The following is a 22899-nucleotide window of genomic DNA, read 5'->3' on the forward strand; positions in this document are numbered from 1 at the left end:
GATATTTTAGCCGTCTGGCAAATGAGGCAAGGAAAAGAAAAACTCCAATTAGCAACATGATTGCCGAAAAGATAACTTTGAGGGGCGGAGCCCCACTATAATTTATAACTTTGAGGGGCGGAGCCCCACTATAATTTATAACAGTCAACTTGTCACCCTCCCTGGGTAGTCTAAAATATCATATACAAGTCGAAAGGGTGAAATGGAGATGAAGGAATAAAACAGATGTTAGCACAGTAAATTATACCTAAAAAAAGAAAAGAAATGCTAATTTGGACTGAGCTCCTTAATTCTAACTATGAAATTCATAGTTAGGTTTCTGGTGAAGACTGGAGGAAAAGCACTTTTGCAGTCCTCATATTTGGAACTTACACTACATACAAATGGAACAGGATGGATGAGAAATACAACTTTCCTACTGGGAAATTTTGCATGACCTTTTAACGTGGTAGCAGTCAGTGTGGCAATTTGGAGAAATCAATGCTACCCATTTTACTGGAGTTATGATGTGTTTTTAAACTACAATCACTACAATCAATCATATAAAAAAGACAAGTCCACCAGACATGACATTTTTGTAATTAAATTGTATTTGGAGCGATGTGATACATGCTTCATGCATTTTGACATTTTGTGGTGATGATGTATCAATTCAATAGTGAAATTCACGTGAATGCAACAAAGAAGGTGACATCTATGAAAAGTCCCACAACATCTGAACAAAGCATTATATTTAGTTCATCTTGTAAAGGATTTGACCGCAATTCTGTGATTCTGTTGTTTTTTTCTTTTTTAAGGTGTTAAACTCCAACTAATTTTAATTTGTACTTATTGTAGTCTGTAAATATTCATTAGGTTGTAAGCTTTGATATATTATTGCATACCTCATTTTCATACCGAGAAGAGCAATTAAGAGCATAGCTGAAAAAACTCCTTACACTGCAGAATTTCACACTAACATAAACATTAACAGCAAAAATAGAAGAGTCAGTAGAAGACAACTAAGAATCTAAATTGAACAGCAAAATATTATGTAGTAAAAAGCAAAGCTAGGCAGGGGAAATGCATACTCAGGACTACATGCAATTTGGCCTGCAACCAGCACTGGCACAAGTTGGTTCCTGGTAGGTTTACTAAGAAATAAAAATGTAAAAAAACTATATATACCCCTAACTGTATATTTTCACAGAATTAAAATGCAGATATTAATATCTAAAAGTAACCTTTAAAAATGAAATATTTTATACATGCATATACTCATACTACATACATATTATACATAAGTAACAAATAATATTTGTCAACAAACTCATATTAAAGGTACCACAACTGCATAGATGAGATGTTTGTAATATTATAAACATGAGAGAATTGTTCACATATTAAATTATTCCTGCACAATTCAACTTACCTTAAACTGTAAGTAGTGTACAGGTGGGGGTGTTACAACACTGTTAAAAGGAGCAAACCGGTGCTCATATCGAACTTGTTCACTGTCCAGCTCAAACTTTGGTTTTCTTACTTTTCCATCCATATCAAACGCTATCATAGTCTAAAAAATATATTTATAAATCAGTATGTTTGCAATCCATTATATTTTCTAACAGCAGAGTACAAGAATCTTCAATAATGTAGCGGTACATTCTAAAGAAAACACTGAAATATATGTAATCCATTATGTTCCAATATTGCAAAACATGGTAGATCACATTTAGCACCTTCTAGAAACCCTTATCATAAAAAGAAACAGAGTACAGAATTAGGAACATCTGGCTCAACCGCGTAAAACCTTTAGCTGATTTAATTTTTACTCGGTCTACATGAAGAGTAGCTAACTGTTCTACATTATCTTGTCTTTTATTTGAATGAACGACAAGCCTTTCAAAAGCCAGCTCATTCTCAAATGTGTTTTGATAAGACTTCATTAACAACATAAAAAAAATAGCACAAATGGTGTGTTAATTCTGTTTGAACCGCCCTAATGCTTTCATGAGATAAATCTTAGCCTAGTAGTTATGGATAAGGATTTCAGATGCTGTTGATTTAGCTTATTTATATATTTACTGTATTTTAATTTTCTACAACATATATTCCCTTTTGGTTTAATATTAATGTCAACATGGCTATTCTGCAGTTGTCACTGCAATATATGATTGTTTTATAATGAGACTTTATGCAAAGGACAAATATTCCCCAGATTGTGATTTTATGGCCAGACCTACACATTAAATTTGATGGCCAGTGTTTGATAAAATAACGTTAAAGCTGTATAACACACCTCTTAATGCTCACAAAATGCACAGCAGTTATATAAATGAATGCCATTACTTGAAAGATTTTAAACACATAGCTCAGTTACATTCTCTTCTTAAAATATATAGCTTGATGTGACTCAGTATCTAAAGAGATAGGACTACTCTTCATTTGTGACAGTGAACGTATGTGGCTAATGGTCTGGAACCGCTGTCCGTGTGCAGACAGGTCTGTATCGAAGGAGTGACACTTCATAGGAGTGACATAAATACAGTATTAAAGGAGTGACATTTTATTGGAGTGATATAACGATGGAGTGACAAATTACGATTAAAATATTATTAAATAATTTGTTATCTTGCTTCAACAGAGAGCAGGAACACAGCTGAAAGTGTGCTCGCCAAAAAAATCGTTGTCGCCTCACCTACCACTTGGATGGTTGGTCGGATGCTTGTCACTCCTTTGAAATTTATATCTGAGGTTTCACTCCTTTGTTATGTCACTCCTATGAACTGCTCCCGTACAGACTTCTAAACCTACCAATTCACATACACATACACTCTCCCCACTGTTATATATTATATAACAGTATGCACAAACATATTGACACACACACACATATTACTATAAATCATTTTCAACATTCAGAAAATGTAATATCTGGTGTTAAGTTAAATTAATAAAAAAAAAAAAAACTTTTTAATTATCCTGTACCAGAAATACATTGCTGCTGCATTTTATTTTCTTAGTGATGATTTTATTTGTGAGCTGCATGAAAAGTTTCAGGTACTAGTCTGCCCTTCTAAGAATGTTCATTCTACTGTCTGCATTATGAATATAGTGCAGTTTTGTTATTCTTTTCTCAGCTATCATGTTAAAATACTAAAGTAAATCAACAGTGCGTTTACCTTGTACATTCCAGCACACATATTTTGGTAGGCCTGGCTCATGGTGATTTCTTTGCTTAAAGGACGAGCTGAGATGAAGGAAGATAAAAAAAGCAACACTTGGTGACTAGTTTTACATTCATTTAAAATAAATATAAATATTTGTTCAATCTAAAAAAATAAAACATACTAATATTTAAGATTGGCATACTATTGCCATCCTTCTCCTTATATTTCATCCACCTAAACCAAACATTAAAAAGTGTAAACTTCTGCTGTTGTACAGTTTCTGGGAGATAAATATAGCATAACTTTGCGTGCCCCAGATTGTTTTCTGGAGAAAAAAGGCAAGTGTTGCTATAACAAAATGAATTATATGATGGCTGACAAAAGCAAAAAATCATTACAACTTGCGAGGAAGTCTTTCAGAAAAAAGGTGTCAGACATGAAAGACAGTGGCAGAGCTGCTTTTCACAGTACAAATTGGCTCCTTGGAATCCTAGCTGAGGGTGCTAACTGATATGGAATGACTTTGAGGACCAGAAAGGCAGCAGTTCTCCAGTAAGTTTGGAAACGGCACTCGAGAAAGACTCTTGCTGGTTTAGGGAATGGAGGCAGCAGTTTAGCTGTGGGTCAAAAACCAGTGAGTATTGGCTCTGGCACAACAGCTATCCCAACAGCTACAGTATGTTATGGCTTTGTTGAAATGCCAATAAATGATGTGTTCCACTGTGACAGTGCGGGTCCTACTCCATTCTCCTTCTTTCAGTTTTGGGAGCCTCTTGAACCCAACACCGTAATGTAACCGGGAATGGGATAGTAGGCTGCTTGCTGCTTGTGCTGATCAACACATCTGCAAAACAAAGATGCTGATGAGGAGGTGTGAAGGAATTTAAGGTGGCCTGGGATTACGACTTTTTTCGTAGGCTTCAGGGATTCAAGTGTTAATCATATATTGACTGATGCAAGGATCAATGGATATAATTAATAAGGACTTACAAATGCAGTAAACTTTTCTCCAAGATGCTACCATATAGTACATAGGGAAAAAAATGATATTTTGCCAAACAATACTATTTTCATAGCTTATACTGCCTGTATATCCTTAAAATACAAAATATAATTTAAAAATTACAATACAAGTTCAAGTAAGTCTGATCATAATTACCCTTTTTCTTTTTCTTTGACTTCTTACTACTGCGGCCTTTCTGCTGTTCTTCCATGATCCTCTCCTCAGCCATCTGGGAGCTGTCAGCTCGGCTAAGTGTTGACATCAACCAGGCATATAGAAATTCAGAAAGGTACCTGAAAAGAAAGAAATTTGGGGGAATTTATACATAGGCAAATAGCTGTTAATTTCTTCTCACTAACATAGGCAAATAGCTGTTAATTTCTTCACACTAAAGATTGACATAGTTAAAAAAAAATTAAAAAATTTATCATGAAACAACACAAAATTAAGAATACAAGCAATTCAAATAGCATCTAAAATGACAGTCAATGAATATTTTAAAACCCCAAAAAATAATACTTGGAAAGGACAAAAATAATTATGAAGATGTTATGGATTTTACAGTTATAATATAATATAATATACAATCTAAACAAAAAAATTGTTAAAGATTGAGACTCTGTAACAGAGAGGGACCAATCTCACTGAGAAGGGTGTACTACGAATAATGTCATGGATGCCAAGGTATTCAAAGGTAAACAATAGATTCAATAAATAAATAGTAGGGTTGAATAAACACAAGCGAACACAAAGCAGCAAACAGAAAATAAATAATAAATCATGTTCCTTCTTAAGGAATGACTAAAGTGGTCCAAGTCCTCATTGGCCTAGTGAAAACAAAAAAAACAAACACAAAACAGTCCTCCTAGATACAACTTCCATGGGAGGTAAACATACTTCACGGAAAACTTCATCTCATGCCTGTTGAGCTTTCTTTGTTTTTCCTTCATTCTAATAAAAATCTGATCACAAAAAATGCAAGTTTGATAAGATTAAATTTGGGAAGAGTGCTTGACCAGTTTAAAAAATGCCCATGTAACAGCAGTTTATGCTAAATTATTCAAGGTGGAGTTTGAATTTTACTGCAGAGTCCCAACACTAGCACTTTAAACTATTTGCTGTACTGCTGAAAGATTCTGAACCAGTAAGGTAGCAGATAGTAATGAAGATTTCACTTCGAGTTTAACAAGTGAAGCTAAAATTTTCTATATAGCATAACTCATATTATTTAAGCAATTTGCCAAAAAGAATCATACTATAATGAAATCATACCAGTAAATATAATAATATTCATGCATGCTATAGAGCTCTAATTCAAATCCACTCAGAAGGTACTGGATCATGATCCGCAGATTATGGTAAAGAACCCAGGTTCCCAAACATGCCAGGTGTTGTCTCTGTGGCTCTTGCTTCATAAGCATACTGTGAAGAGCAGCATCTACTTTTTCTGCCTGGAAAAATACATTTATGGATATTGAATTACAGTGGGCCCCACACTTTAAAAATACTGATAATTTTAAAAGAACTGTACATTGTCAGGTGTACTGGATCAATGATTGTTAAACTTGTGATTATGATTAGATAAATACAGTTGATAAATTAAAATTGCATAGTTTTAGTCTTTTGGAAGAATGGTTTTACTATTTACAAGTTTGACCTTTCACAGTGATTATTTTAATTATTACAACATCTAAATATGGCATTACAACAAAGCACAACTATAGAATGAAAAGACAGAAAAAATCTGAAAACACAAGTAATCTTTTCAGGTGAACACCAATAAACAGTATCTGCACCATATAATTACTTTGGCATGACACCTTTTTTACAACAAAATACAGACATCTATCAAATACATATTAGAATCTAAAAATACAGGTTTTCTTTATTATAATACAAAACAAGAAAAATATTAACAGAAACAACAGAAAAGACTGATATGCAATTAAAAAATAAATGTTAATTTACCAAAACACTTGGCACACTAGTGTCTTTTAGAGCAATGTTGTTCTGTGCTCCTGGTAGGGTTTATTTAGAGAGAGCCTCCCTCTGAAAAATGACACCACAACCCAGCCCTACATATTTATTATTTGAATTACATAACTCATAATTCTGTCTAGGATCAATCGGAAAGAACTGTTATAAAATGAGCTTCAAACCCAAAATCTACCCTACTGGCTATTCCTATAATGTGACATACATGGTCTACTCCGACACATGCTGAAGAAGCAATTTGGAGCAGTCTTACTATGTGTGTCTACAAAATGCAAGTTGAACAATGGAAGGCAATTGCAAAGAGCATTAGGCGATTACATATGAAAAACAGAACCAAAGAGTAGACTCTAGCAATGAAAATGAGTTCCTTCAATGTGGAATATTACTGCAATGATAGGAAGTTTGAAAAGATGAGGTTCAAAACCTCAGCAATGGAGGCTATCATAAAGGAAAACAAATCTTAGACAGTCTCATTGAGGATGTGACACATTGATCTATACATCTTAAGTTACGGTTTTCTTGTGGAAGCAATTATTTTGCTTGCTGAGGTGTAAACATGAACACCCCCCATTATTAAATATTTTAAGCACATTCTTTAGTAATAACTGCAGAGGAGGCTCTAAGACAACAACTACTATCAAAATGACTAAAAGAGCTTATAATATATGTAGTATTGATGATCTCACCTCATCTTGTAGAGTGGTAAATTCTTCTAAAATATGGCCTAATTTATCTCTTTGCCGTGCCCGATTATGTCCATGTATCTGGATTAAACTACAGAATGGCTAAAGAAGCAGAATTAAAATACATGTGCAAAAAAAATTTTATTATAGAACTACAGTAAATACTAAACAATGCAGAATTTTATGACCATCAAGAATGCAATAAACAATTTATACATTTTTAAAATTAAAGACTCATTAGGAATATATTTCAAAATTTCTGACTTTCTTAGTCACTAATACAAAGTCATTAAGTGCATAAGGATGGATACAATATGTTAAATTTAAATATTAATCTACTATTTTAATTTTTATTTGGTAACACTTTATATTAGGCACAATTAGTGACATACTGTTATGTAACAAGACATTAAGAAATGTTTCTTTTGGTCTTAATAAAGTGATTATGTACACATATTATATATATGAGAGAGAGGGAGAAAGATTAGGTTACCAAAAACTGAAAAATAATGCAAGTTATACAAAAAGGCCTCTTTTAGGGAGCTAGTAATGGGCTCATAATAATTATTTTATCAACAATTTATTTTTTTTATTAATCTGCCAATTAACTTAATTGAATAATTGAAGTAGGCAAATGAATGTGTGCTGTATTTGAATATTTACTGAATAATTTTATATATTATATATATATATATAGGATTTGAGAACATAAGGATTTGAAACAAACACAATTTAAAATAGACAAAGAAGACGACACTGTTAACATTAATTAATATATTTAAGCAAATAAGGCCTAAAAGTAAATAAGGATATTTTAAAAATTAATAACGGACTTATCAACGTAACTTGGTACCTGCAGTCCAACTTGAAACAGGACCAACTAATTATGCTTTTTGGATTCTTTTAGAGCTAAATGCTATTATGAATCCACTGTTAAGACTCATTCCACATGTATTTTTTAAGAATCCATCTTAAATCGATAAAGATGTTATTTATAGACATCAGGAATATATCTGCTAGGCATTTTTAGCATAAAGCTGCTTAGTGAGGTTTGTAATGTATAAATTATACAAACTTAAAAATCATATTGCTGGAGAGAAGCAACTCTTATCTCTTGAAGAGAAGAGTGATGTAAAACCAAAAGTCTATAATTTTGCAGCTGCAAAGCATTAAATATATATTAAGTTAAAATTTTCAGTAACAGTTAATTTTGCATTGTAGACTAAAGTACATCTTCACACTTTGTTCTGAAGGGACTGTAACTACAGAACAAGCAATTTTTTTTTTTAAATTCCTGTTACTGGTATCATAGCCTTAAATATGTATTACTTGTAAAAAAACTGACAAGCAGCACTGAAAATAAACACATAGATCAATTCATTTTAAATTCCTGATGTTGATTGGCAGTTTTTCATTTTTTCAAAAGTAACCTGCTAAATATCTTAATCAGTAACTTTGCATTAATAATCCATCAAAAATCCGGTGCAGCACAAAAATGTGTACACTTTAAACAGTCTTACTGCAAAAAATATTGTTTGTTTCAGAAATAGAAAGTGAAGTGAAAAATTGGGAGGAAGCCTTCACACCACAAAGCACTTAACAGGCATCATTCAGTACAAACTACCTTTCGGTTTGGATCAACTGCACTAGACTAAAAAAAAATACACTTTCCTAAGTCTGCCTGACTGCTCATTGAATGTGATTTATTTACAATTTAATGATTATAAAGTTAAATCTAGGTACACTATATTTTCTCTAAACATACAGTGGTGTGAAAAACTATTTGCCCCCTTCCTGATTTCTTATTCTTTTGCATGTTTGTCATACAAAATGTTTCTGATCATCAAACACATTTAACCATTAGTCAAATATAACACAAGTAAACACAAAATGCAGTTTGTAAATGGTGGTTTTTATTATTTAGGGAGAAAAAAAAATCCAAACCTACATGGCCCTGTGTGAAAAAGTAATTGCCCCCTGAACCTAATAACTGGTTGGGCCACCCTTAGCAGCAATAACTGCAATCAAGCGTTTGCGATAACTTGCAATGAGTCTTTTACAGTGCTCTGGAGGAATTTTGGCCCACTCATCTTTGCAAAATTGTTGTAATTCAGCTTTATTTGAGGGTTTTCTAGCATGAACCGCCTTTTTAAGGTCATGCCATAGCATCTCAATTGGATTCAGGTCAGGACTTTGACTAGGCCACTCCAAAGTCTTCATTTTGTTTTTCTTCAGCCATTCAGAGGTGGATTTGCTGGTGTGTTTTGGGTCATTGTCCTGTTGCAGCACCCAAGATCGCTTCAGCTTGAGTTGACAAACAGATGGCCGGACATTCTCCTTCAGGATTTTTTGGTAGACAGTAGAATTCATGGTTCCATCTATAACAGCAAGCCTTCCAGGTCCTGAAGCAGCAAAACAACCCCAGACCATCACACTACCACCACCATATTTTACTGTTGGTATGATGTTCTTTTTCTGAAATGCTGTGTTCCTTTTACGCCAGATGTAACGGGACATTTGCCTTCCAAAAAGTTCAACTTTTGTCTCATCAGTCCACAAGGTATTTTCCCAAAAGTCTTGGCAATCATTGAGATGTTTCTTAGCAAAATTGAGACGAGCCCTAATGTTCTTTTTGCTTAACAGCGGTTTGCGTCTTGGACATCTGCCATGCAGGCCGTTTTTGCCCAGTCTCTTTCTTATGGTGGAGTCGTGAACACTGACCTTAATTGAGGCAAGTGAGGCCTGCAGTTCTTTACGTTGTCCTGGGGTCTTTTGTGACCTTTCGGATGAGTCGTCTCTGCGCTCTTGGGGTAATTTTGGTCGGCCGGCCACTCCTGGGAAGGTTCACCACTGTTCCATGTTTTTGCCATTTGTGGATAATGGCTCTCACTGTGGTTCGCTGGAGTCCCAAAGCTTTAGAAATGGCTTTATAACCTTTACCAGACTGATAGATCTCAATTACTTCTGTTCTCATTTGTTCCTGAATTTCTTTGGATCTTGGCATGATGTCTAGCTTTTGAGGTGCTTTTGGTCTACTTCTCTGTGTCAGGCAGCTCCTATTTAAGTGATTTCTTGATTGAAACAGGTGTGGCAGTAATCAGGCCTGGGGGTGGCTACGGAAATTGAACTCAGGTGTGATACACCACAGTTAGGTTATTTTTTAACAAGGGGGCAATTACTTTTTTACACAGGGCCATGAAGGTTTGGATTTTTTTTCTCCCTAAATAATAAAAACCATCATTTAAAAACTGCATTTTGTGTTTACTTGTGTTATATTTGACTAATGGTTAAATGTGTTTGATGATCAGAAACATTTTGTGTGACAAACATGCAAAAGAATAAGAAATCAGGAAAGGGGCAAATAGTTTTTCACACCACTGTAGGTCTGCTTTATAAAGGATATTATTGCTGCTCAATTTTGACAATATTGACTCCTAAAAAGTTGTTTTCTTTCAGATCCATGGCATGACAGTCAAAGAGTTACAAGTTGCTGGCCATGGCATAGATATCTGGTAAAGGATTAAAATTCAGCTCTACCTGTAATAAAAGTAGCAAGTGCATTTAAGAGATTAGTCTATCATATTTCACTAGCCTGGTTCTAGAAACACTATCTTAGTTTAGTGCACTCATGTACAATAAGGAGGACAACTGACAAGTGCAATTAGCAGATAATTTACCCGTTCTGTCCAAAGAAATACCATGGCTGTAACTTTACTTCAAGCGCTAATCACAAGCAAGAATTTCTCAAGTTAAGCTACTTCACAACACTAGAAGAACTATTGTTGAACAGCTAAGTAAATGGAAGCAGGTTATTTATGGTACGGTTGACTTGTCCTGCGCTATACACACTTCAGCATGCTTTCTCTTCAGGTGTCCATGTATTGAGATAGTGCTGTTGTGAAACACCATCTATTTTTACATAACAAACAAAACCTTCTATCACTGAATGCAGTGCAGTTGCCGCCATGATTAGGTTGCTCAAAATCAGTACAGAGAATTGTAGCATACTGGCATATAATGTATGGGAGGGACAGGGACACTTAGTCAATTAAGAAAATACAATTCGATTAAAAATTTTAAAATAATGCTTCAGTGGATATTGCAATACAGTTTGGTTCAGCACAGTTTTTGTACAGAATGAAGGTTTTGCAAGTAATCAACAAATGCACTCGTTTGCATGAAGACTTAATTAACTTCCATTACTGCAGAAAACCTGTAAGTTGTTAACTCATGACCAGTTCCCTGAAAAAGGCCTTTTTATATAACTCTTACATTATTTTTTAGCTTTCTGGTAAAATAAACATTTTTCTAGCCTCCGAGTGTTTACCACTCACCTCTGAACCATTTCAGGTTATTCACTGGAATTGCTTAAATGTCCAATAAAAAGTGCGTGTGTGTTTATGTGTACATATATGTGTGTATATACACATACAGTACACATATATACATTCACATAAACACACACCCACCCACATACTAGCTATGTTAAATGGCTTTGCCCAGGAAACTTAAGACAATGGGCCTCAGTGTTACTGTCACTTCTGCAGTGGCCCTCATTTGCATAAAGGGGCAGCCTCACTTTCCCCTTCTCGGTGCTCAGCAATAAAGGAAAAAAAAAATAAACAGCCCACTTGCTGCAGGATTATTGCCAACAAACAATATGTGGCTAATTTTCTTTTTGAGATTTTGGTGTATTTAATTTTTCTACCATGGAAGTTATTCCTTTGATATATTGAAATGTTCTTCTTAGTGGATACCTAGTGTCCTAGGTGTACCATCCTACCAAATTTCAGCTTTTTAACTAGACTAGAAGTAGTTTTATTGTTGATAAATAAGTGAACTTTGTATTATATATTACTATATTGTCAAACATGTGCATTTGGGGGACAACTTCAGGGCTTTTCTGTTAGTAATTCATCCAAAACCATGGGTTGGTGCTGTCACTTACTACTCCTTCTCTTCGTTTATCCTTAGACCTGAAGGTCATCAGCATGAGGAGCCATGACGTCACTTCTGGCTCAAGGGACTTGGACTGACCACTTCTACCTAGGAGGCTTTAGATATAGCACAACCACTGCAACTCTGCAGTCGACAGACTTGCGTTTGGATAAATTAATCATGTTCAGACTTTTTTTTCCAACTCTTTTTCTTTAAACGGAGTTTGCCTTTGAAGTGCGAACTCCACAAATCTTTATCTTGTCTCTTATACAAGTATTTACAGTGACATGGTCAGCAGCATTCCAACTGAAATCGAGTGGGCCTCACAGCAGTGGTGGTAGCTCTATCAGCACAGTGTAGGCCTTGGGAAGCTCTGCAAAAAGAATGGGTGGTTGGCTTGTCCCAGGTATTCATGCCACTTCATCCTAAAGATGACTATGAAGCATACCTCCTTAGTTTTGAAAGGACTGTGGCACAATACCTTTGGGATCAGGCCATCTGGGCACACATCCTCGCTCCTCTTCTGACAGGGTAGGTGCAGAGAGTCTACCCAATCAGTGGAGCTAATTATGACCTCAACAGAGCAGACTGCCTGGAACCATGAAAAACTAAAAGGGAGAAATCCTGTCGACTATGCCACTGGAAATACAAGAGATGAGAAAATGTAAAAGATTTGGGGCAGTTTGAAGGAGAACCCTGGATGTAAAAGAAAAATAAAGTTGACAAATGCTGTCTGAACATAATTAGTCTTTGCATACATGAGTTTGTTGACTGTCGGATTAAAGCAGTGGTGCTCTATCTAAAGCCTCCTAGTCAGAAGGGGCAGGTTCAAGTCCCTGAAGCCCGAAGTCATGTCATGGCTCCTCGTGCCAATGATCTTCAGGTCTGAAGATAAAAGGTCAGAAAAGGCAGTAAGTGACAGCTTTAACCCATAGTTTGTGGTGGAATTACTAATAGGAGAGCTGGAAAATTGTCTCTCAAACACACGTGTGAGAATATTTTATATTATATTATATATATATATTACATACACAAATATACACATACACAAAAGCATTTAAAATTATGGAATCACCAAAGTAAAAATATAATCCCCCCCCCCCCCCCAAGATTTTTGACAGATATCAATATTTATATTGATGATGTGCTTTGCTCAACTATTCCAGATAGTCTGTTGCCCCTTTGTGTTTCATACAACAAAAAATGATTACTTTCTCCATAATGATATAAGCTTAATCATTAGATTGTTAAGAATTATGCAAAAAATATGACTTCATAATTACATAGAGCAATATCAAATTTCAATACTAAAACACAAGAAAGATACATTGCTTACCCGTACAGAGTGTGTAACAAATGAATCTATATAATCCTTTGCTTGATGACTGTTGTACAAACAGCATCTAAATAGCACATAAAATTTCAAGTTATTAGTTCTATTTGACAGATCTTAAATATGTTATATCAAAGTAACTGTAGAATACATTGACTTACTTTGTCGACAAAACAGGGGGACTCACAAAGTTTCTTAAAGCATCTTTAATCATATCCTGCATTAAATGTGTTCCAAAAACCTTTTTGTTATCCATTAGGAAAGTAGTCTAAAAAGATAAAACAAATCTTACTTTTCTCCAGAAATGTACAGGTCTGAGGAAGTGATTAAATTGACCTTTAAAAGTGCATCGACACTGTTCATGCAAGGTTGTATATGGAAGCCGTGAACCACATAATGAAAAAAAAAATTATGGGATATCCCTTATCTTGGACATACATGAAAATATCTCATACGTAAGGGATACTTTCACATGCATACAAGATGTTTTCACTTACATACAGGATACTTTCATCTGCATACGAGATAAAGATAGATTTAAAAAATTACAAAGGTGCACTCTGGGCATCCCATATTGTATGTATATGAAAGTAACCTATACTGTATGTAAAGGATATTTTCCAAGTACGTATGGGATAGGGTTTTTTTACGCTGTGCGGTTCACAGCTTGAGTAGTTGAATAGTATATTATTACAAACACCTAACTAAACATATTGTTTCATGGTTTAAAAGCGAACTTACTTGTAACAATGACCTTGATAGCACACAGGGTGATTGTTCACTAAAATCACAGAAAAAATCCTACCAAAGACAAGAATAAGACAATTTTATCACACAATGTTAGAAAAAGAGTATAAACATATTAACTATGTTTACTCAGCTGTGTGTTTAACAAAAGTAACTGTAAATTTTTGATTGGCATATTGCAGACACACAGAATGTTATCATACACAGAGAACAATAGTGCACCAGTTTTGATAGTTTCATTTGATTGTCACTGGCCTCAGTGTGACTTAGAAAACCATGATTTCCAAGCCAAGAACAAAACATACAGTAGCTTGGTCCATCAAACTAACTTCATATAAGTTGATCAAACTTAGCAGCTGCACAAAGATCTGGATAAATTCAAAACTGGTCAATTGCATGGAAAAATGCAGTTCAATATATATGGTTGTATCAAGTGTTACATGTGCGCAAAAATGAACATTCACAATAAACAAAACATGGGTGGCATAAACCTTCAATGTTGACACAGTATTATCACGTTCCAGGTAGTGCAAAGGCATAATTTAAAAAAGGCTTTTAGAAAGAAGGTTATATTTAAAAAATCAATCAGGTGACAGTAAGGAGAATTTGTACTTTTGAATGTACTAATGAGACCCTTTTGGAATACAGTGTGCAACTCTGAGATGAGCTCAACACTCATTTTTACAACTCAATTTGTAGATGTTATCCATTGGCAGCAAAACTGGCAAAAAGATACCCTGTGGATGATGAGAACATAGGGAGCTTATTTCAAAGTTCACTGCCTCCTGATGAGTGTAAAGAGAATGGGCTACAAAGCAAAAAACTTGCTAGAAGTGTTTGATCAGAGGTCAGTATAGAGATTGGATCATTCAAATGGTGTGTGATCATATGAACAGTTTTCAAAATAACACTGTATTTAGAATTCAAAGACAAAGGCAACGCTTAAAACAACATTGTTTTGACAAGTTAAGAAATACAAATCTCTTCAGGCTTGAGCTCAGACAACTACACGGGAAATTCCTAAGCATTGATAAAATTGATTCTGTAAACATTTTCAGATAAATAATAAATCATACAATTGAGAACACTAGCAGAACACTTAGGGATTAAAAGGTACAAGCCCAATACTCAATTTGTTACTCCAGTTGGTTAAGAAACTGGAATGGAGCAGAACTCTTTAAAATTAAATTGCAATAAAACTGAACTCCTGCATATTGGGACTAAAATGCAACTTAATGAAATGAGCTCCTTCCCAGTCAATCTTGGCAGTGATCTCATCAGACCTGCCTCTACTGTAAAAAATCTTGGTGTCATTTTTGATTCCTCCCTCTCTTATTCCGCCCACATAAATCACATTAAGAAACTTTCTTACTTTCACCTCCGTAACATATCCCGTGTTCGCTCCTTCTTCTCCTTTTCTAACGCTGAGAAACTTGTCCATGCTTTTATCACATCCCGCATCGATTATTGTAATTCCCTACTGGCAGGTGCCCCTTCTAATCTTATATCACAGCTCCAGCTTATTCAAAACTCAGCTGCAAGAGTCCTTACTCGAACCAGCAGCAGCGAGCACATCACACCCATCCTGCTCCGTCTCCACTGGCTCCCTGTGTCTTACAGAATTGAATATAAAATCCTACTAATAACTTACAAAGCCTTAAATAACCTCGCGCCAAACTACATCAGTGACCTTCTCCATCACTATGCGCCTGCCCACCCACTAAGGTCCTCTGATTCTGGCAATCTTGTTGTGCCCCACACTAATCTACACTCCATGGGTGACAGGGCCTTCAGCTGTATAGCGCCCAGACTCTGGAATGACCTACCAAAATTAATCAGGTCAGCTGACTCCATGAATTCTTTTAAAAACAACTCAAAACTCATCTGTTCAGGAAGGCTTTTAGCTCTTTTTGACTTTATTACCCTTCTCTCAGTTTACTTCTCTGTCAAGATGCTAATGTAACCTGTGTGTGTGTGTGTGTGTGTGTGTGTGTGTGTGCTAGACCATCAATTACGTTGTCTGTTTCTTTTTCTTTTTTCTTTTCAGAATTCACTGTCTTAATCTTCTTTATTTATTTATCTGGTTTGTACAATGCTATATACTGTATACGCTGCCGTTCTTTATTATATTCTGTAAGTGCCTTGAGCATGGGAAAGGTGCTATATAAATAAAATGTATTATTATTATTATTAATTGTGGCATTAACTATTCAAGCTAAAACACTGGACTGAATAGTTTTCATACAGCTATAAAATGTATTATGTTACTAAAATCAGTCAACACCAAAAGTATTTCAAATCACAATTTATGCAAATGTTTCAGCTTTATATAAATTCTAACCTGTTTTTAAATAAACCAAAAAAAGACCCAACTGACCAATATTGAGTGAAGATTTGTGTTACAGACTACTTCACAGACCACTTTGATGCGCTCTATTAGTTTAGTAAAGTAGTTGACCATGTCTTCTCTTTTAATAATTTTGGCATAACGAGGAAATGTTGGAGGGAGAAGCCTCTGGTTCACTAGGGGTTCAAATCCCATCATAATAGGGTGATCTAAAAGAAAAAAAAAAAGATTTAAGGTGAAAATCTTCACGTTCAAACAGGTAACTGCATCTATCCAAAATAGTTTTAGAAACAGAAATTAGGTATACTAAAAGCATATCCACAATTATGCTCTAAACATAAATTATTTAACAGTTAACAATATTATTTTGCAAGGGGTTTTCATTATTACAGTATATTGTATCACATGCCAACAGAGCAAATGATGCTTCTTCACTCAGTGTGTGGAATATTTCCATCTACAGTTGACAAAAAAAAATTAATATAAATAAATCCTCAGCGGATTCACAAATAAGGCATTAATGACTGCCTTAAGAGAACATATGCCACTATATATTGCTAATATTGACAGTTGTAGCCTACTCTAGCACCTCTAAACCTGAAAGTCTTAAAAATGTCAAAGTATTGTTGTATTCATTAACCTGCTAGTCCAATGAAGGATACACAGTACATTAATTAGCTTCACTGGGTTTCTTTTAAACATTTTTATATGGCCCCACAGCAGCAGGCTTTACAGATCTTTCCTCAAACTCAAAAATCATTTGAAATCTAGGTCCCCATATTTAAAAATGACTTCTCCATGATTTAATTGCACTAAACAGTTGTTTAAAGGGCGCTGTCCTCTTTTGACAATAGGCCTGCTTTACTAGGCTTACTTTCAGCATTACTGCTTCAGAACTGAAGTTAAAAAATAGGTTACCTCCTTTAGTAGTATCATTCTGTGCTTGAATACCATGATGGATAGATGTGTGAATTGCTAAGAGGAGATCAGAAGCTTGCATCATCAACTTTTGTGCTTCACTTACTGAACTTGTCTGTGAAATTAATAAAATAATAACAGGATATTGATTATTTACACTCACTATTAATAATATCATCAATGCTATTACAATAATGCAACAGGTCATGCTATTACTGTCATACTTGGACCCTATGTTATTCAAAAAGAGCAGACACTGATAATTATTAATTTCAAAATACACTTCATTATATGGACTACAGACTTTTCAAAGGCATTAAATTCAGAACTCTAAAGTAAGAGAAGAAAAACAGCAAACAGAGGAAAAGCAAGAAGCTAAAAAAATTCTTTTAAACAATCTTTTAAAACATACAGAATTTGAACAAAATCAGTATAAATTTTACCGTAAAATTTCAAATTTTAACATGATATGAATGCATTAAAATGACAATGAATGACACAGGTTCAATCGCTAATGTATCTTAAAAAAATGTAAAATTACATCAAGGATAATGATAAACACTGGGTGTATTTGTAGCTGCAAATAGTCATAAAAAACAAAACAAAAAAACATACAACTTATGAATAATACTATTTACTGTTATAAGGGTTGAAGTGCTTGTTTCATGTCCTTTATGTTCATTTTACATTGGTTAATTATTTGCATTATTTCTTGTTTTCAATTTTGCTACATTACCATTGCCTCTGTAATGTGCCTTGTGCGTGGTCCCCAAGAGTTCCTGCTGGTTCATGTCAAATGTGCTTAGGAGTGGCGAGTTACTGTGGTTTTGGTAAATTCTATGTGCTTTATGATTTTTCTGGATTTTTTGTCCTTCTGCTCTCTGTGTTTTGACCTTACAAATGGAATCTGTATTGGGACATGTTTAATTTGGATTGCCTTCTTGTTAAAGGCAATTCCATTTTGCCATTGTGCTCCACTGAGCTTCATTGTGATTGGAATACTTTTTGTGAGGAAAAAAATCTTTTATTTTATAAAGATTCTGTGCTTGCCCTTATTACTAGCTAAATAAATAAACGTCCACTTTGGGAGAAGGAATTATCCAAATCTATTGTTCTGAAAATATCTGAACACAAAGGCATTGAGGCTTCGTTGAAAATTATCAAAAGTTGTGCATATTGCAGAGATGTGTTTAAAAGCAAAGACTCAATTAAAAGAATACATTTTAATGAACCTGCAAAAGTAACACAGGTAGGTAATACAACGGCATACATCTTTCTCAGCCTCTGTAGCTTGTTTTCATTTTAACACTATTTAACTATGTTCCACTGAAAGTAAACTCTTTAAGATTGAGAATTATATTTAAAATATTAGTAGAAACGATCTAATATATAAACATTTGCATAAAGGAGCTCCCTGCTTGTCTTATTATGGTTAATAGATTAACAGACTGGTAATAAAAACACTCACCTCTTTTTTTGTAAATGCTATCAATGCAGTCAGCAATAAGCGTGTAAACCTAATTCTGCTGAAAAGTGCAGAGCACTGTTGATGCTATAGGAATGAAATATAAATAATTAATACTGCATTGTTTTTTCAGTTAATAATAATTTACTTAAAAACTGCATAATACAAAAATTACAAAGCTCTTAAAGCAAAGCATTATTATTTTGAAACCTTAGTTTATATTCAGTAATTCTCAAATAGTAAAACTTATAATGTGACCAACTATTAGAAAAATAAATCCATGGACTTAAAACGTGTATTATGAAGTGTGTATGCAGAGTTTAAAAGTACATTTACTTCATGGAAACACTGCATTAATCAATTTTGGATTTGGAATTGTTCATAATTATATTTAAATATATTTATTCAACTATCACTTTAAAATAAAGAATCTTACAAATTACTAAGTGCATGGTTTTTGTATATTTGTAGGACTATAGCACTCACAGCTTTATTAACTTGCTAAAACAACACAGTTTAGTCAATGGGTGGGATCAGAGCTGCAACCCCATCCTAAAGCACACCGACTGAATAAATGCACCAAATAAATGAGTAATGATTAATTTGAGGGATATCTACTTCCGGTTATTTATTTATTTCTCAAGGAAGTTTTGAACCAAATTGGTGGAACCTATGGTAATGACTAAGTTAAGGAAAGGTTATAATATTGAAAAAAGTTAGACATGGCATTACCATTAATGCACTATAACTCTTTCAAAACAAATCTTTTTCATTCTTTTAAATTTAATAGAAAGGAAAGAATAACTTTTACTTCTAGTTCAACTTCGGGGTCCCTTTCTTCTCCTTGGCGAATTCTTGTGCTCTTTAGGACAGAAAAACAAATAATTTAAATGCTTTTTAAGATAAATGAGACTTTACGTAGAGAGGTGTAATGTAACCAGTTACCAATGTTTATATACATAGAAATATTTTAGGATTCCCAAAATGCTGAAATACCAAATTTGTATACTCTGAAAAATATGATGCTTGATTTACTGTTAGTACTGTATATGCAACAAGAGTAGCAGATACTTCTAAAATGATCTGTACAAACAATATAGCAGTTAAAATTCAGTTAAGTGTTGTTATATTGCAGGTAATGGATTCTCAGTGAATGGTGAATGGCCCAGTTTTCAGCACTGTTGCCTCACAGTCTATAGAATTCAAACCCAGGGCTCTCATACTATGTACAGATTGCACATTCATCGTAAGCCTGCATTACTTTTACACCAATGTCCCAAACACGTAGACTGAGTATCAACATGGGTACCTGGTGCTAAAGTGAGTCCCTCAGACAAAGCTGCATTTTGCCTTGCACCTAATGGTACTGAACAGGCTTCAGTGTTCTGTCACGTTAAAATAAGTTAAGAGGGTTCACGCAATGGGCGAATAGACAGTTTTAACTGTGGAAATTTAACTACTTATAACATTTTGTAATGACACTGCACAAAACTGGAAAAGCTTTAACATACTTAGTAAATTATGTATTTATACAAGGAATAAATATATTATGGCTGCCTATTTTATAAATTATAAACTACTAATATGTTCCAAAAAGCAGAGTGCAGATACTACATTAAATTTATGCGTCAAAAATAATGTTAAATTTACTATGAAATAATGCAGATTTTTTAAAGAAATTGTCTTACTGACAATCATCACGGAGGCAAATAATATTAAACAGTAGTTCTCATTTTAAAAAACTTTATAACTATTGAGAACTATTATTGTAGGAGGTAAAGTAAAACATCTTAATAAGTAATATCATGCATAACCATAATTTTTGTATACTTCTTACATAAGCCTGAATGATATGAATCCATGTATCTTCAGAACCCAATTCTTCAGTTAGTTACAAAAGCACAGAGTGCTACGAAGAAAACTACCCTGAATGGGACAACAGTTAATGTATGGGAGTATTTTTCACTCATTTTGATTAAGAGTTTCCAATAGAACTAATCTACATTTTAGAATGTAGTTAGAAACTACATGTAACCTCAAGAAAACACAGAAAAATGACGAAAATATGTGGTGAAAAGCTGAATATTCAAATAAAAATAAAACACATTTACTACCACATTAACAAAATATTATTTAAAAAAATATTCAGTAACTACACTGGAGACGAATGCTACCTCAGTCATTGCCTAAAATGAAAAATGAATGTGTTTGTTAAGTCTGAGTGAGTGTTAGTGTGTTTCTGAGTGTGCAGTGTGATGGAATGTCATCTCATCCAGATTTTGCTTCTGTTGCCAGTTTAAACCCTTGCCTTCCTGCCAAAATGAACAAAGTATTAGATTAAGTGGATTTATATAATGGGTTAAAGTAATTTAAAAAAAAGTCCAGATATTCGTTTAAAGTCTCCAAGTTAACCAGATTCATTTTAACAAAGAGCTCTTAGAATTCACTTAAACAAAAACTGAATAAATGGAATGCAACATTTTATTTAATAATTTTTTTTTTCTTCTTAAATACAGGGTGAGCCAAAATGAACTACCACATTTGTCAAGGTAGTGGCAGCCGAGTGGGTTGGGGTGGGGGTCCTTTGACGGACGATCCCTTGTAGTTTTCAGTCAGCAACATGCCTTGGTCCAGTGCGCACCATGCTTTCGTTGTCGAAGAATTCTTCAAAAAGAACAAATCCATCAACACTATGCAAAGCACTTTCTGAAGGCACTTCAGCATTCCTTCTAATGGTGACGTCCCAAATCAGAAAACAATTCTTCAGTGGGTAGCTAAATTTAGACAGATGGGTACAACATTGAACAGAAAATCTCCAGGCCGTCCTCGGACTGTACGAATGCCTGAAAACATCCAAGCTGTAAGGGCATCAATTCTGCAGTCTCCTAGATGTGCAGCGCACAAACATGCTTCTGCCTTAGGCATTTCCAACACGTCTTTGAGGAGGATTTTGCATGAGGACCTTAATTTCCATCCTTACAAAATGGAGACTGGGAGAGCCATAGAGAGTTGTTCGCGAAAATTCTGCAAACTATTCATCAAGAGGACATCTTCATGTGCAGTGGACAAGGCACATTTCCATTTGAATGGTTGCGTAAATAAGCAAAACTTTCGCTATTGGGCTGAACCCAACCTTCGTGAACTTCACCGAAGTCCCCTGCACAGTGATTGTGTTACAGTTTGGTGCGCTATTGCAGAATTTGGCATTGTAGGTCCTTACTTTTTTGAGGAGGGGGGAGCAACATTCACTGTCACTTCAGAACATTACAATGAAATGCTAGAGAACTTTTTGCGGCCCCAACTGGAAGAAATGGATGTGGTGGAAGCCTGGTTTCAACAGGATGGAGCAACAGCTCAAACGGCATGGAGATCCATGCAAGTTTTCCGGGAAATGTTTCCGGGGAAGCTGATCTCCCTGCAAGGTGATGTCGGGTGGCCTTCACATTCAACTGATCTTACTCCGTGCAATTTCTTCTGGTGGGGCTGTCTCAAGTTGAAGGTATGCACACCGACCTCAAAACCTTGAAGCCCTGAAGGATGATATTTGCCATGAAATTATAGCTATTCCCCTTGAAATGGCTGAACGAGTCAGGCGAGCTTTCAGAAATCGTCTCAAAGAGTGTATTGCTAATGATGGCCACCACCTTGAAGACATCATTTTTAAAACACAGTGAAAAAAATCTATTTTGTATACCTTGCATCATAATGAAATGTATTTTAGCTTGTGGCGTTTTTGTAGAGTAAACATTTGAAATGTGGTACTTCTTTTTGGCTCACCCTGTATAACAGGGAAACAGTAACTTGTATACGCTTGTATATTATTTACGTTAAAACACAACCCTAAACTCAATAATACCTTTACTCTTCTTTGCAAATCATCTTCCACATCTTTCAGCATGCCTTTAAAAGAAGCAGTAACAAAAATGATTTTCAAATGCTGCTGTACATTTAACATGAAAATATTCATTGTGAAATGAAAAAGAAAAGAATTTGAACAAGTTATTAGTTATCAACAGCATAGTGTAGTTATTGCATATTTAACACATGAAGAAATTTATTTAATTCCCATACTATTTTTCAGTATAGAACAGTGCTTCCAAAGTTCAGTCCTGGGGACCCCTGTGGCTAAAGGTTTACTACAACCAGCTTCACACGCAGTGCATGATTTCTACTTCTAATTGATCTCACTGTTTAGTGTGCCGTCTTCTTTTTATTTTCCTGTTCTATGAAATGTACAAACATTTGGGTTTTTGCCAAAAATGTCAATGCTTTAGTTTCTGTTTCCATTTTCTTTTTAATTCACTCATTTCTTTGCACCCTT

At 34.7% G+C, this 22899-nt stretch overlaps 1 protein-coding gene across 4 annotated transcripts in view; it reads right to left on the reverse strand.

Moving 5' to 3' along the window:
- The window catches only part of naa35 (N-alpha-acetyltransferase 35, NatC auxiliary subunit), a 74796-nt gene that overhangs the window by 17076 nt on the left and 34821 nt on the right, over window positions 1-22899 (reverse strand). For all 4 annotated transcript variants that reach the window (XM_028802410.2, XM_051928610.1, XM_051928611.1 and 1 more), the window contains exons 8-20: window positions 22435-22478; window positions 19390-19440; window positions 18582-18665; window positions 17114-17228; window positions 16226-16404; window positions 13843-13902; window positions 13263-13369; window positions 13105-13171; window positions 6834-6932; window positions 5425-5603; window positions 4309-4445; window positions 3162-3229; window positions 1412-1552 (exon numbers count right to left, since the gene is read on the reverse strand). In XM_028802410.2, coding sequence (XP_028658243.1) covers window positions 1412-1552; window positions 3162-3229; window positions 4309-4445; window positions 5425-5603; window positions 6834-6932; window positions 13105-13171; window positions 13263-13369; window positions 13843-13902; window positions 16226-16404; window positions 17114-17228; window positions 18582-18665; window positions 19390-19440; window positions 22435-22478 — 1331 coding nt within the window. The remainder of the gene's footprint in view (window positions 1-1411; window positions 1553-3161; window positions 3230-4308; window positions 4446-5424; window positions 5604-6833; window positions 6933-13104; window positions 13172-13262; window positions 13370-13842; window positions 13903-16225; window positions 16405-17113; window positions 17229-18581; window positions 18666-19389; window positions 19441-22434; window positions 22479-22899) is intronic.

The sequence above is a fragment of the Erpetoichthys calabaricus genome, chromosome 5 (assembly GCF_900747795.2).
Source record: "Erpetoichthys calabaricus chromosome 5, fErpCal1.3, whole genome shotgun sequence".
Lineage (NCBI taxonomy): Eukaryota > Metazoa > Chordata > Cladistia > Polypteriformes > Polypteridae > Erpetoichthys > Erpetoichthys calabaricus.